Below are 16,681 nucleotides of genomic sequence, written 5' to 3'. Positions count from 1 at the left end.
ATGTACAGAAATTTTAACCGCATCATGTTTAATCCAGTGCTTCTCTTAATATAATATAAGGATGTTCCAACCTGAAATGAATGTTTTCTTATCGCCTTTTAACCATTATATTGTAATATAATACTACTAATTTTATAATAGTGTAGGCTTCACTGTGTTTTGATGCAGAAATATTTGATGGGGGAGAGTGGGGTCATCAGTGTAGAACAAATGCGTCACCAGAGAAGCGCATAGAGCCAAATGGGGGTAGGTACGGGAGTGAACTGTGCTCGTGTTAGGGGGTCAGGGGGTCTCCCCCTGGAAATTTTTGAAATATAGTTATGATATTGTGGTCAACAGTGCATTTTTTTGTCTAATTGTTTAGGAACTGGAGGGGTACTCCCATTATTTCAGGGGGTTAGGGGGTCCCCACCCCCCGGAAATTTTTGAAATATAGGTATGAAATGCTGGCCTCTGGTGCATTTTTTATGTCTAAATTTTGAGATACGTGAGGGGTACTCCCGTAATTTTAGGGGGTTTCCCCTGGATATTTTTTAAATATAAGCATGAAATGGTGGCCTCTGGTGCGTTTTTTGTCGAAATTTTGAGGTACGTGAGGGGTACTTCAATCATTTTAGCATGGACCCGGGGGTCTTCTTCAAATATAAATATGAAATGGTTCCTATGGTGCTTCTTGGTATAAACTTCGAGGTATGGGATGGGGCACTCTCATTGTTTGAGGGGATCTCCCCTTAAAATATTTGAAAAATATGTATGAAATGGTGGGCTCTAGTGCATTTTTGGTCTGAATTTTGAGAAATATTACTCCTTTGCCAAAAAAGTTGGGTGCAACTTTGATCAGAATGGGTCACTTCTCAGCCAAATGGAGGAGGGGGTCGGGTCCCCTGAATCCAGGCCTGCCCCAGAAAGTAGCTTCCCAGTCATAGTTGGGAGTACCATGTAGAAATGCTACAAATCTATATAGTTGGTCTGGAGGCAGGGCGTCTTGGTGTACTAGAAGTCAGAATGACTGTGATCTAATGGGTTAGGGTATTTTTAGTGGTTAGGGGGCCAGCCAGCATAGTATTTTAGTTTCTTGTAATTAAGGAGCTAAAACATCATTTCTACACAGTCGGACGATTTCTGTTTTATTAGAGAAATTCGTAATGTATTTAATTGTACGCATGCGCAAACGATAGTAAATATCGCGCGGATTGCATTTTTTCCGCGAAAGAAGTTTTGCAAAGAAAGTAAATCACATACGATAAAGATGGCTTTCGACTTGACAGAAGGTGCAATCGAGGTAAAGTATTTCATCTATGTAACTGCTACAGGATTATCGACTCTTGTTGCGCGCTGTGTGATATATGAAAATTATAGTATTCTGATTTCGACACTGTCCCTAACAAAAGTCAGTGTCCAAAGTCTGTATGCCATATTATGCTATAGCTCAGATCAGATGTTTCTAACGTTCTGTGAGTGGTGAAATTTCGGCAGAATGTGTGGACAATATCCCATATTTAGGTGCATCACTATGGCGTAACACTATTTGTACCTGTTAGATATATTATATCTACTGAATATCAAATGAAAGGCAGTGGCTAGAGAACCGGAATCGGTTCCCTAGACAGCGAACTTACTCGTCCGGAACCAGTTCTCTAGCTAAAGTACCGTGCATAGGCTAGGGAACCGGAATTTTTTTTCTATGCATAAAGCCGCCGAAATTCACTTTGTTTCTTTTGGTAAGTATCATGCATGTTATCTTGTTTAATTTTACCATTTCAGCAAGCTATGCCCTTTCATTTATTTGTGTTTACTGTGTCTCCAAAAGTGTACAAACCGCATACTGTCCGCCATATTGGAATGATAAAATAAACTATACGAATGAATGCAGAAATCATCGGCATTGGAGCAAGCCGAAATAAACTTGAAATTTAAACTTAAAAGATACAATAAAATAAAAGAAACAATTGAAAACAAATTAAGTAATTTCTGTTAATTTGTATTGATCACATATCTTTAAATATGAAGTGCCGAGGTGTTACAAACCAGTATTTTAAGTGATCAAAGAATCCGCAGGAAGTTTTAATGGGAATTGAATTAGTTTGTACATCTATAAACATGTAATGACGCTAATAGAAATACATATTATTTCATATTTAAACAATTTAAACATAGTACATTTTTAAAGCAAATAACATTAAAAAAACAACAACAGCAAAATAGTTCGTACTAGTTTGTATCATTACAATATGGCGGACACGGTATGAGGCGGTACACTTTTGGAGACAGTAAACGCAGATAAGTGCAAGGGCATGGTAAAATTAATTAAGATAATAATACTCATGACACTTACCAAGAAAACAAGTGGATTTTGGCAGCATTATGCATAGAAATAAAATTCCGGTTCCCTAGCCTATGCACGGTATTTTGCTTAGAGAAACGGTTCCAGACGAATAAGTTTGCTGTCTAGGGAACCGATTCCGGTTCTCTAGCCACTGCCAAAATGAAAATGATCGTACAAACTGAAGCACAGATTGGTCCGCCTCTTAATGTTTTATTTATTAGAGTTGTGCTGTCATCTTAAACTTTTCTGTATAGTCGTGACAATGGTTGGCAAGCAGTTATAATCAGTAAATGATTGTTGCAGTAGAAGTAGAATTACCTGGGTTTTCTCATGGGCAGTGGCTACCATTACGTTACCATAATCCTAGCCTCCGGTTCTAGGATTACAGACAGCCCTATGAGAATAGGCTAGGATTATGAAAGTATTTAAGAGGTATCAAATATATGTTAGGACATGCATAAATGACATTGTAAACTTACTTACTTCACTTAATTTCATTATTGTTTCGTGCTATCGATAGGCCATTTTGGGTTAATATAATCTTGATGGCGCGGGGAAATATTATAGAATTATCTATGTTTTGTATATACCTGTAATTTTTTCATCAAGTCAACAAAAATGGTCTTTTAGTAACATACAATATGGTTTTAAATCATAAAATTCAAAGTATAGAACAGTGTACGAAATTCAGATTTGAATCCACTTGCCCGTTCGGGCTACCAGATAGGAAAATTTCCAAGTCCGACACCAATTTCACTAGCCCGAACTTTAACACCATGAAATGCTTAATTTTTGCACCATATAACATTTTGTTTCACAGACTTCTATGCATGTTTGAAGGAATAAAAAGACACATATGTTTGCCATGTTTTCAAACAATTTTAACTCTGAATACTGCAATCCAGATCAGCATTGCCAGAGTCCAAAATCATCGGACATTACACTCATTACCAAATGAAATCTAACCTCAAACGCACTCGCCAATTACTGCTACTTGGGCTGTTGACAATTTGCAAGATGTCAAAATGAGCGCCGAATACATACACACGTATGTACACTCACTGATAGCATAATTTAAGCTTCGCCTACTTACAATGTAGGTACTTGTGAGATTTTCGCGAGAAGTGTGAAAGCTAATCAGATTATTTGTTACACTACAGGTGATTGTATTCAGCCAGTTAGCGCTGCAGTTACATCTTTGACACTTTGGGTTTGATTGTCAACGCATGTGAGAGCAAAAAAAAAACAATAATAATTCAAGTGTTCCTCAGTCTGGACAATGCTTGATGCATTCTTGAACAATATATGCGTTTATTAATGGAGATCATTATAGGAAATCACATACGATGCTATACTCGTTTAATCAGCATGTTTTTTAAAATCAAATTAGGAAAATTCGGTAGCCTGGTCGGGCTTGTATCTGCAGATTTTTTTTTTTTTTAATCTTAACTTTGACACTCATATTTCAATGATATTTCCGTACGCCGCCATTGAAATTATACTAACCCAAAAACGGCAGACAGATCACGCGAAATAATAGGCCTAAGGCAGGCATGAAAAATCGCTATTTTAGTAAAGTGAAGTAAGTTAGTTTACAACATCATTTATGCATGTCCTAACTTGTATTTGATGCCTCTTAAATACTTTCGTAATCCTAGCCTCTCCTCACAGAACTTCCGTAATCCTAGAACCGGAGGCTAGGATTACGGTACCGTAATGGTAGCCACTGCCTTTCTCGTAATGGGCTATACCCCCAAAGTGGGTACTATGTACTAACCTTAAATGAAGGTAAACAACTTGGCAGTGTTGCATTTCAGCACAACAACCAAAAAAGATAAGGCTAAATATCTGCATGCCAACAACAAATTTCACCACTTTCAGATCCTGGGTGGATAGTTCATGTCGATCATAAGTAATTTAAAATTGAAAAAAAAATGACAACTGCATTTCATAGAAACGATCATGGTTATGCGAATGTCATTACTAAACAGCCATTTCAAAGCGTTTACAAATAAAATACAACCACATACCTGTAAGTTAAAACAAATTATAACAGTTTACAAATGCTTCTCTCATGTGGCAAGTACCTTGCGAATTAAATTTGATTTTGTGATAAATACTGCTCAATTTGCTTTATTGGCAATTAGAATGCTTTGTTTTGTTTTTTTGTTCAAATATCTGAGGGGAGTTACTATAATGTACTTTTGTCTGGTTTTTTTTTCCAAAAACTATTCGAACTTAGAACTATTTAACATATAGTCGTTACAAGTAAAAAATCTTACTGGATCTGGCAATAAAATATTTTGGGTCGCGACATTTTTTTCGGGTTGCTTGTGCGATGGCAAGCCAACAATATTTTATTTTAGGCCTCGTTGTGTCATGCAGAGCATGGTTGTCCTTGTAGCTGGACTGGTTTTAATGCTATTAAAATAAATGCAATTCATTTTTAACCATAATTGACATTAGCCAGATGTGGGATTACTCCTTGCTTACCTTAACATTTTAATATGTATTAAATTATAATTTCAGGCAATTGTGAGTGGAAACCCTTGTGACAGTCCAGTTTTCCAGATTATCGTAAGTGAAGCTACTAGAATACAGTAGAAATCAAATATAGCGGAAGTTCTTGGTTATAAGGGAATTCCCTTCCAGTACAACTTGTGTAAGCCTCCACTCTGAACCAGTTTAAGCAGGGTGTGACCAAACTTGCACACAATGCTTAACATGATAGATCTGTTTTTAGCTCACCTGTCACAAAGTGACAAAGTGAGCTTTTGTGATCGCGCGGCGTCCGTCCGTGCGTTCGTCCGTCCGTGCGTAAACTTTTGCTTGTGACCACTCTAGAGGTCACATTTTTTGTGGGATCTTTATGTTCATCTTGATGATATCTAGGTCAAGTTCGAAACTGGGTCACGTGCCATCAAAAACTAGGTCAGAAGGTCTAAAAATAGAAAAACCTTGTGACCTCTCTAGAGGCCATATATTTCACAAGATCTTCATGAAAATTGGTCAGAATGTTCACCTTGATTATATCTAGGTCAATTTTGAAACTGGGTCATGTGCCTTAAAAAACTAGGTCAGTAGGTCAGATAATAGAAAAACCTTGTGACCTCTCTAGAGGCCATACTTTTCATGGGATCTGTATGAAAGTTGGTCTGAATGTTCATCTTGATGATATCTGGGTAAAGTTTGAAACTGGGTCAACTGCAGTCAAAAACTAGGTCAGTAGATCTAAAATTAGAAAAATCTTTTGACCTCTCTAGAGGCCATATTTTTCAATGGATCTTCATGAAAATTGATCTGAATGTTCACCTTGATGATATCAAGGTCAGTTTCGAAACTGGGTCACGTGCGGTCAAAAACTAGGCCAGTAGATATAAAAATAGAAAAACCTTGTGACCTCTCTAGAGACCATATTCTTCATGAGATCTTCATGAAAATTAGTGAGAATGTTCACCTTGATGATATCTAGATAAAATTCAAAACAGGGTCACGTACCTTCGAAAACTAGGTCAATAGGTCAATAGACCATATTTTTCAATGGATCTTCATGAAAATTGGTCAGAATTTTTATCTTGATAATATCTAGGCCAAGTTCAAAACTGGGTCACATGAACTCAAAAACTAGGTCACTATGTCAAATAATAGAAAAAACGACGTCATACTCAAAACTGGGTCATGTGGGAAGAGGTGAGCGATTCAGGACCATCATGGTCCTCTTGTTAAACTGCTTTTATCTGTAAATCCTTCTTGTTTTTAACACTATCAACTGTTTTCATGCTTGCAATACACATCGTGTATTACTTTTATCCTTCTATCCATACTACTTTTAAATTTCTTGTACAGGCACGCAGCTGCACATAATTCTCGTAAAGAGGAGTGCTGCAGTGTAAATAGATAGATAGATATAAGGTTCTTGAATATATTGAATCATTTTCGGGAAGCAAAATGGCAAAATTGATATAAACTGATGTGATAAAGCGAACACTGTTTTTTAGCTCACCTGTCACAAAGTGACAAGGTGAGCTTTTGTGATCGCGCGGTGTCCGTCCGTCCGTAAACTTTTGCTTGTGACCACTCTAGAGGTCACATTTTTCATTGGATCTTTATGAAAGTTGGTCAGAATGTTCATCTTGATGATATCTAGGTCAAGTTCGAAACTGGGTCACGTGCCTTCAAAAACTAGGTCAGTATGTTTAAAAATAGAAAAACCTTGTGACCTCTCTAGAGGCCATATATTTCACAAGATCTTCATGAAAATTGGTCAGAATGTTCACCTTGATGATATCTAGGTCAAGTTCGAAACTGGGTCACTTGCCATCAAAAACTAGGCCAGAAGGTCTAAAAATAGAAAAACCTTGTGACCTCTCTAGAGGCCATATATTTCACAAGATCTTGATGAAAATTGGTCAGAACGTTCACCTTGATGATATCTAGGTCAAGTTCGAAACTGGGTCACGTGCCGACAAAAACTAGGTCAGTAGGTCAAATAATAGAAAAACCTTGTGACCTCTCTGAAGGCCATATTTTTCATGGGATCTGTATGAAAGTTGGTCTGAATGTTCATCTTGATGTTATCTAGGTCAAGTTCGAAACTGGGTCACGTGCGGTCAAAAACTAGGTCAGTAGGTCTAAAAATAGAAAAACCTTGTGACCTCTCTAGAGGCCATATATTTCATGAGATCTTTATAAAAATTGGTCAGAATGTTCACCTTGATGATATCTAGGTCAAGTTCGAAAGTGGGTCACGTGCCTTCAAAAACTAGGTCAGTAGGTCAAATAATAGAAAAACCTTGTGACCTCTCTAGAGGCCATATCTTTCATGGGATCTGTATGAAAGTTGGTCTGAATGTTCATCTTGATGATATCTAGGTCAAGTTCGAAAGTGGATCACGTGCCATCAAGAACTAGGTCAGTAGGTCAAATAATAGAAAAACCTTGTGACCTCTCTAAAGGCCATATTTTTCATGGGATCTGTATGAAAATTGGTCTGAATGTTCATCTTGTTGATATCTAGGTCAAGTTCGAAATAGGGTCATGTGCGGACAAAAACTAGGTCAGCAGGTCTAAAAATAGAAAAACATTGTGACCTCTCTAGAGGCCATACTTGTGAATGGATTTCCATTAAAATTGGTCAGAATGTTCACCTTGATGATATCTAGGTCGATTTTGAAACTGGGTCACATGCCTTAAAAAACTAGGTCAGTAGGTCAAATAATAAAAAAACCTTGTGACCTCTCTAGAGGCCATACTTTTCATGGGATCTGTATGAAAGTTGGTCTGAATGTTCATCTTGATGATATCTAGGTCAAGTTTGAAACTGGGTCAACTGCGGTCAAGAACTAGGTCAGTAGGTCTAAAATTATTTGAATCTTTTGACCACTCTAGAGGCCATATTTTTCAATGGATCTTCATGAAAGTTGATCTGAATGTTCACCTTGATGATATCTAGGTCAGTTTCGAAACTGGGTCACGTGCGGTCAAAAACTAGGCCAGTAGGTATAAATATAGAAAAACCTTGTGACCTCTCTAGAGACCATATTTTTCATGAGATCTTCATGAAAATTAGTGAGAATGTTCACCTTGATGATATCTAGGTAAAGTTCAAAACAGGGTCACCTACCTTCGAAAACTAGGTCAATAGGTCAAATAATAGAAAAACCTTGTGACCTTTGTAGAGACCATATTTTTCAATGGATCTTCATGAAAATTGGTCAGAATTTTTATCTTGATAATATCTAGGTCAAGTTCAAAACTGGGTCACATGAGCTCAAAAACTAGGTCACTATGTCAAATAATGATGTCATACTCAAAACTGGGTCATGTGGGAAGAGGTGAGCGATTCAGGACCATCATTGTCCTCTTGTATGAATTGTGTCAGCCAGTTAATTAGTCCCCTACTGGTTGAAAACCAGTTTCTGGGACTATAGGAATGCACTTTTCCGTCATTCCGTCCGTCTGTCCGTCCGTCCGTCCGTAATTTCGTGTCCGGTCCATAACTCTGTCATCCATGAAGGGATTTTAATATTACTTGGCACAAATGTTCCCCATGATGAGACGACGTGTCATGCGCAAAACCCGGACCCCTAGCTCAAAGGTCAAGGTCACAATTGGAGGTCAAAGGTCAACAGGGCTTTTTTCCTGTCCGGTCCACAACTCTCCCATCCTTGAAGGGATTTTAGTATTACTTGGCACAAATGTTCCCCATGATGAGATGATGTGTCATGCGCAAATCCCGGACCCCTAGCTCAAAGGTCAAGGTCACAATTGGAGGTCAAAGGTCAACAGGGCTTTTTTCCTGTCCGGTCCATAACTCTCCCATCCATGAAGAGATTTTAATATTACTTGGCACAAATGTTCCCCATGAGGAGACGACATGTCATGCGCAAAACCTGGACCCCTAGCTTAAAGGTCAAGGTCACAATTGGAGGTCAAAGGTAAACATGGCTTTTTTCCTGTCCGGTCCATAACTCTCCCATCTATGAAGGGATTTTAATATTACTTGGCAGAAATGTACCTCATAATAAGACGATGTGTCATGCACAACTTTCAGACCCCTAGCTCAAAGGTCAAGGTCACACTAAACAGTCAAATGTTAACATAGCATGAACAGGGTCTGTTTCGTGTCCGGTCCATAACTCTGACATTCATTAAGGGATTTTAATATCACTTAGCACAAGTGTTCCCCATGATGAGACGACGTGTCATGCGCAAATCCCGGACCCCTAGCTCAAAGGTCAAGGTCACAATTGGGGGTCAAAGGTCAACAGAGTTTTTTCCTGTCCCGTCCATAACTGTGCCATCCATGAAGGGATTTTAATATTACTTGGCACAAATGTTCCCATGATGAGACGACGTGTCATGCGCAACACCCAGTACCCTAGCTTAAAGTTCAAGGTCACACTTTGAGATCAAAGGTCAAGAGGATTTTTTTCCTGTCCGGTCTATAACTTTGTCATGCAAAGCAGGATTTAGATATCAGTTGGCACAAATATTCCCCTGGATGAGACAACTTGTCATGCGCAAGAACCAGGTCCCTAGGTCTAAGGTCAAGGTCATATTTAGAGGTCAAAGGTCAAATTCAAGAATGACTTTGTACGGAACATTTCTTCTTCATGCATGGAGGGATTTTGATGTAACTTGGAACAAATGTTCACCACCATGAGGCACCCTTGTTTTTAGAATTACGTCCCTTTGTTGTTACTATAAATAGATTTTATTGTAACTTTTTTATTACTGGCGGTAGAGAAAAATCGAGACCACTTTTCTGTGGTACAGCATGCATGTTACATCCAGTTTTTAGGTGTATTTTGACCTATCTCTACCTGGTAAAGGGTTTCTTGTGGACTTATATTATATAGATTTTTTTTTTTTTTTTTTTTTTTTTTTAAAGATTAATTTCCCTTTGTTGTTACTATAAATAACTTACATGATAACATTTTTATAATCAGCCAAAAAAATTCAATATGAAAACAACTGTGGGTTTTTATATATGCACATTTTAATCCAAGTGTGTTGTTATAACAAATTGTATATGTAGTACAATATTGTTTATACATCATTGACAGATATCAGTTCATTATGTTATACTGCAGTAGAGAAAATTAGGTGCCTTCCAGTAGGGGACTTTGTATTGCATGGCAATACTTCATTCACTTGTTTTAAGTTAGTCCTCTGGGTCTGTCACAGAAAAATGTATCCATTACTAGTGTTTTTAAGAATAAGCCAATCAGTAATAAACAGCAACATGCATTTCACTGAAGATGAAAGAATTCAGTAAGTGTTAAATCAAAGACAGACTGTAAAACATTACATCGAAGAAAGACTACACAAATAGATTAGGCCAAGGAACTTTTCTTAGAAGAGATTAAATGACCTAATTGATGTTGTGTCGGAGCAAACAGTGTTTAACAAAATCATTCATTCTTTGAATATAATAAGTATCATCTTTCACATGAAGTATATTTTAGGGGAGTTTTTCATGTGAGGAAGCCATCCAGCTGGCTTACGGAAGGTTGGTGGTTCTACCTAGGGACAGTTTGGGTTTTCCTCCACAAAGGTGGAAAGTCTCCAAATGACCTAAATTATGTCAATGCGACGTTGAACCCAACAAAAATAAAAAAAACTGCTTAAATTTGTGTTTCAGATACCTTAAATATATTTCACCTAGAATCATGAAACCATGTTAATTTGTAGGAATGTTATTAAGCATTTGAACAGGGCCAGACACTAACCATTTTGGGCCACTGGTCCGAAGAGCAGTTTCCGCTAAATTTTTAAATGAAACAGTTACTGGTCCTCCAAATATTTTACTGGTCCTTGTTGCTTTTCACTGGCCTCGGACCAGTGGACCAGTGTTAGTGTCGAGCCCTGTTGAATTTGTGCACCTAAGGTTTTGTTAGAAATTTCATTCAGCCATACCAGAGTTATGGCCCTTCACTTAGTAAAAAATATGCTTAAAATTGCATAAAAATTTATGTCACCTATATCTTTCCTGAAACATATTTGACCAAGGGCAGGGTTTTACCATGCACAGGATCCTTTGTCCATGTACATATATACACATTATACATTATAGGCATTTATTTCACTTTGTATATGGAAACTTTTTTCACTTGCGTCCATTTCGCAACTTCTTGATTTTTCATGGTGTGTGCGTCAGTCCCCACATCTGTCCATCCATCCTAATTCATGTCCAGGGCATAAGTTTATAACAGAGGTATTGATTGTAAACTTGGCAGTGAGATGTGCAGTGCTAGGACCAACTCTTGTAGATGGAAGTTCAAGGTCACAAATTGAGCTAAAAGATCAAAACTGTCAATAATGTTTTGGTTGCAAATAAGGGCCCCCAGAACAAAAAATAGAAAAATTTTCTAACAACATCTCTGTTAAACTGCTTGTCCGATTTCAGAATTATTTCACACAAATAGTCCTTTTATAACCCTCTGTCAAGAATGTTCAAATTATTACGATTCGTCAAAAAACATGGCAGCTAAGGGATTTATGTATATTGTGGAAACTTTAAAAATCTTATTGTGTAAAACTGCAGACCCAATTTTAAAATAGTTTCACACAAATGGTCCTTATGTGACCTTCTACCAAGATTGTTAAATTATTTTGTTTTGTCAAAAACATGGCCTCCAGGGCACTCCTGTTAAGAAATTTAGATCAAGTTGTAAATGGGCAAACTTGGGTTTAACAGTAGGTCATGAGTCAGTGATGGAAATCTTAATTTGGGTAGTTCAACACTAAACAGAAATAGTATGAGGTCATGTGTGTGTTTTACTAAAACTTCCTATTAATTCATATTTAGAGAGGTAGAATATTATGTTTGTAGAGCAGCAAGTTGATATCTTCTGGAAGTGGGACTGACAGGTACAGACTCCTCTTGTCAGATGGAAGAAACAGCTACTCACGTGTGTATATTTCTTTTTGGGTATTGTAATTGCCAGTTCAATTCATTTGTGTGCTTTCAAAATTACATTGTAGTCAGATATTAGTGATAATGGTGCCTTCTAGATAAAATTAAATATTTTTAAGCAAATTGTAAAATAAAATGTTTTCTGTGCCAGTTAGATGATACTTATTACACTGCATCAACCACAAAGGCATCTCTAAATCAGATATATATCCCACTTGCAGGTAAATATTGTGAATCTTATTCCACAGGCATGAAATTTCATTAGATAAATGGAAATTTTATTTGTTCTTGCAGGTATGATTCAATGAATTGATGCAACCAAAAATGAAAATATTGTATTGCATATCAATTAACTTTTCTGTTTATATTAAGCTATAAGGGAGACATGTGATTATACTAAAAGCAGTCTTAGTTATGGCTCAATACTCTCAGTCATGTTTAAAGGACATTTCTCCAGCATTTGGTTACATGTTATATGCAGGTTTCTTGTTCTGGTTAAATGTATGTGATACAATATGATAAAAGTAACAATATTTCAGATGTTATGTTGGCAACACAGCTAAATGAAATGATGCAAACAGGAGAAATGGACAACCATTGTGTAGTCAGAGTAAAACAGTACATCTGCAATACATTACAAGGAGATAGGTACAGTCTATAGCTTTTAGCACAACTTTGATGAATAAGGAGGGCTATTGTACTCGCCAAGATGTCGGCATCAGTGCAGCATTTACGTTAAGGTCACTTTGGTCAAATGTACTAATACTGGTTGAAATTTTATGGCAAGTTTCTCAGTTTAAATATATGTTGGTAAGTACTGCCCCATTGGTCATCAAATCTCACATATCTTAAACTATTGATAAAGGGCAGACATATTTTAGTTTAGGGTGAGGCATCCAAAAGGTCAAAGTCAGCATTGCCAAATATTGTATTTGTGCTGATCAAAAGTTTATGGCAAGCTTACATTTTTGTGTCCTAGTATTTGAGAATGCAAAAACACGCAATTATATGAAAATATCCTTAAAATATTTACTGTTAGATGAAGTTGCCATAAACACCAAAAAATGTTGTTTTTCTGATTCCAAAATTTGAAGAAAACTTTAGACTTCTTTTCTGGTATAGATTTTAAGTTTGATTAGTGTTAAATTATTTTATATCTCAACACTGATGACATTTTCTAGATAAATGTATATGCTAAAACATAACTGTAGAAATTGTCTTTAAAACTGTATAGGTCAAATGATTGAAGTTCTCTTTCATGTGAATGATTTAGGCCCATTTAGATCCCTGTGATTAATATGGATTTAATGGGTAAAATGCTAAAATTGTGTTTGATTTGTGTTGCTTGCAAATGTTACAGACTTGTGTATATGTTTTTTAGACGAGTTATGATACTACTGGAGGTTGAAGTGTTAGCTAAAGGTTCTGAGGTGAATGGAAGGATTGGGAACCCCCAACCATTTAAACCTGGACAAGTTTCAGAACAGGCACCAGCCCAGCAAGCTCCAGTTGCTAACACAATAGCAAACAGTGTTGTTAACAGACCAGCACAAGGTAACTTATTCCTAAAAAGAAGAAAAGAAAATGGAATTGTCATGACTTGATTGTCTGCATTGGTTAAGATTTTGGTTTATGTCCCTCTTCTTTTTTTTTTTTTGCTCAGGGCATAAAAGCTTTTGTCCCATGTATCTAAAAAAGTGTTCAACCTAGAGTCATCAAACATTAGAGATGAAGCAATGGTTTCCGTTTGGGATTTCACTGTTGAACTGGAGTTATGGTCCTTGACATTGTGAAAAATACACACTGTACAGTGAATTGAAGTGTGGGGAGGGGGGCAGCAGTTCTGTATGAACACATATCTTGTTTGACTACAATTTATTCTCGCAAGCATTTTCAGTGGGAGCATGTGTCTTACAATGTTGACATCATTCTTGTTCAGTTTCACCCCTATTTTGAATAGAAGTGACTATTTAGGGTATATGATTATAACAGAATTTAGACAATGGTTTGTAATTGCATATTTATTCTAGGTTCTGTGGTAAATGGTGCCAAAAGCCCTCCATCAAATAAGGCAGCTTTCAATATAAAGCCAGGTACTCCTGGGACACCTGGAAGCAACAGAATTCACAGCATTGCAAGTCTTACACCATACCAGAACAGGTAAATCACTATACATTTTTATGTGCATGTTTTAAGACTGGAATTCCTGTCTGTCAGAAGATAGAATGCTTAATGTAACATTTTTGCCTAGTGAAAATCTGCAACTTCTGTATAGAGGGTTCACACAGACCTTGAAAAGTCCCTAATTTGAGAACTCCTTAAAGTACCACTTGGTCTTACTGTACTGCTGCCGACGACGTCATAAACATCGTCAGCTTGCATATTGCTTTTGAGCCATTTTTTTCGTAAACAGCAGACTGGTACTACTGGTAGTAGTAGGGAGCAGCGAAAACAACTGTTACAAAGTGTTAATCACTCAAAGTATCAGACTGGGTATTAAATTTGTGAAATGTGAATCGACACAAATGTAGAAAATTGGTGACACAGTCTGCATATAATTATGAAACAAAGTACATTTTCAGAAAATCGCTCTTTGTAAACAAAACTGGCCTGATTTAGATTTTCAAGAAATTGCGTCCACTGTGATGCCCAGATTTTATTTTTACGGGTCATTTATCAGAAAAGTGCGACTATGATGCAGGATTTGTGCGTCAGGGAAAATCCTGAAGTTACTATCTCCAGAACAAATGCAGATATTGAATTGAAACTTCACATGTGTCTTCAAGGTTATAAAATTAGGTGATAGCTTCAATTCCCATAACTGACATGAATTTGGCCAAATTATGTCCCCTTTTGAACGTAAAACTTTGGTTAAAGTTTTGCATGAAAGTGACTACTTCCAAAACTAATGCAGATACTGAATTGAATCGCTATAAAAAATTTAACATTTAGGGTAATATTTCTGCTTTTGTGACAATAATTCGAATAGTTGAGCATTGACTGTCTTACAAACAGCTGTTGTTGTTCCTGTTTATAAGATTTGTCTTGGAGAAAAAATTTTGGGTGTTGTCCTTAGGGTTACATTGTTTTGAAGCTGGACATAAACTTGTCAGTTGGATTTAAAATTGAACAAAACAAACTCTGAAAAAGTCTAGTTATTTCTTATTACATTATGTCTTTAAACAGGTGGCGTATTCGAGCTCGTGTGAACCAAAAAAGTAATATTCGTACCTGGAGTAACTCGCGGGGTGAAGGACGATTGTTCAGTGTAAACTTGATTGATGAAAGTGGAGAAATCAGAGCGACAGGATTTACAGATGTTGTTGACAAGTACTACAACATGTTGGAAGTCAATAAGGTATTTTCCAAAGGATGAAATGTAATTTAAAGTTCTTACCACCCTTTTTATGCACCCACACATTTATGTGGGGGCATATAGCGTTGCTGCTGTCCTTACATTTGTCCATCTGCATGTCCCGAAATCTTGTGTGTCCAACTCCTCCCATACTATAGCCTGATTTGCTTCAAACTTTCACAGCTTGATGTGCATATGATCATAAAGGAAGGAATTTTTCTGTGACTATTTTTACTGCAGTCACGGCCCTTTGGTATTTTTAACTATACAGAAGATGGCACAGTATTATAGAGGCATCCATGTCCTGTGGACACGATTCTAGTGTCAATTACCTTAATTATAATTTTTCCTGTAGATTGGCTGACTATTAGCACATTACTATAATTTTTTTAATGATATCTGTTCAGATGTCCAAAAACAGTCTTAATTTCATAGTTGCAGCAAAGTATAACTTATTGTGGAATATATTTTTTCAGTATACAAGGAGTTCTTGAGAGACACAATTTTTAGAAAATTACTTATGAACAGGGTAAATTATTTCTCCATAAAGAATTTCAGTCATGTAAAAATCCATTTATTAAATTGAAATTTATATCAGAATTTTTATACGCCCGTTTGAAAAACGGGACGTATTATGGGAACGCCCCTGGCGGGCGGGCGGGCGGCGTCCACAGACCTTGTCCGGAGCATATCTTCTACATGCATGAAGGGATTTTGATGAAACTTGGCACAGTTGTTCACCATCATGAGACGGAGTGTCATGCGCAAGAACCAGGTCCCTAGGTCTAAGGTCAAGGTCACACTTAGAGGTCAAAGGTCAAATTCAAGAATGACTTTGTCCGGAGCATATCTTCTTCATGCATAGAGGGATTTTGATGAAACTTGGCACAATTGTTCATCATCATGAGAAGGAGTGTCATGCGCAAGAACCAGGTCCCTAGGTCTAAGGTCAAGGTCACACTTAGAGGTCAAAGGATACAAGAATGAAAACTTTGTCCGGAGCATTTCTTCTTCATGCATAGAGGGATTTTGATATAACTTGGCACAAAAGTTCACCACCATGAGGCGGAGTGTCATGCGCAAGAACCAGCTCTCTAGGTCTAAGGTCAAGGTCACACTTAGAGGTCAAAGGATATGAGAATGAAAACCTTGTCCGGAGCATGTCTTCTTCATGCATAGAGGGATTTTGATATAACTTGGCACAAATGTTCACCACCACGAGACGTAGTGTCATGCGCAAGAACCAGGTCCCTAGGTCTAAGGTCAAGGTCACACTTAGAGGCCAAAGGTCAGATACAAGAATGACTTTGTCCGAAGCATTTCTTCTTCATGCATGGAGGGATTTTGATGTAACTTGACACAATTATACACCATCATGAGACGAAGTGTCATGCGCAGTTCCCTTCTTTCGAATTACTTCCCTTTGTTGTTACTATAAATAGCTTATATTGTAACTTTTTCATTACTAGTCATAGGAAAAATCGAGACCACTTTTCTGTAGTACAATATGCATGCTACATCCAATTTTGAGGTGTATTTTGACCAGTCTCTACCTGGAAAAGATTTTTGTGAGGACTTA

At 37.1% G+C, this 16,681-nt stretch overlaps 1 protein-coding gene across 1 annotated transcript in view; it reads left to right on the top strand.

Moving 5' to 3' along the window:
• Window positions 1–1,163: 1,163 nt before the first annotated feature.
• The window catches only part of LOC123533998 (replication protein A 70 kDa DNA-binding subunit-like), a 34,931-nt gene continuing 19,413 nt past the window's right edge, over window positions 1,164–16,681 (top strand). The window contains exons 1-7 of the mRNA XM_045316012.2: window positions 1,164–1,282; window positions 4,856–4,903; window positions 11,664–11,742; window positions 12,287–12,395; window positions 13,129–13,301; window positions 13,778–13,907; window positions 14,934–15,105. Of these exons, the coding sequence (XP_045171947.1) occupies window positions 1,250–1,282; window positions 4,856–4,903; window positions 11,664–11,742; window positions 12,287–12,395; window positions 13,129–13,301; window positions 13,778–13,907; window positions 14,934–15,105 (744 nt within the window). The 5' untranslated portion in view covers window positions 1,164–1,249. The remainder of the gene's footprint in view (window positions 1,283–4,855; window positions 4,904–11,663; window positions 11,743–12,286; window positions 12,396–13,128; window positions 13,302–13,777; window positions 13,908–14,933; window positions 15,106–16,681) is intronic.

This window comes from Mercenaria mercenaria, chromosome 12 (genome assembly GCF_021730395.1).
Source record: "Mercenaria mercenaria strain notata chromosome 12, MADL_Memer_1, whole genome shotgun sequence".
NCBI classification, from domain to species: Eukaryota; Metazoa; Mollusca; class Bivalvia; order Venerida; family Veneridae; genus Mercenaria; species Mercenaria mercenaria.
Note: the sequence above shows the minus strand (reverse complement) of the source record. Positions and strands in the feature narration are given on the sequence as shown.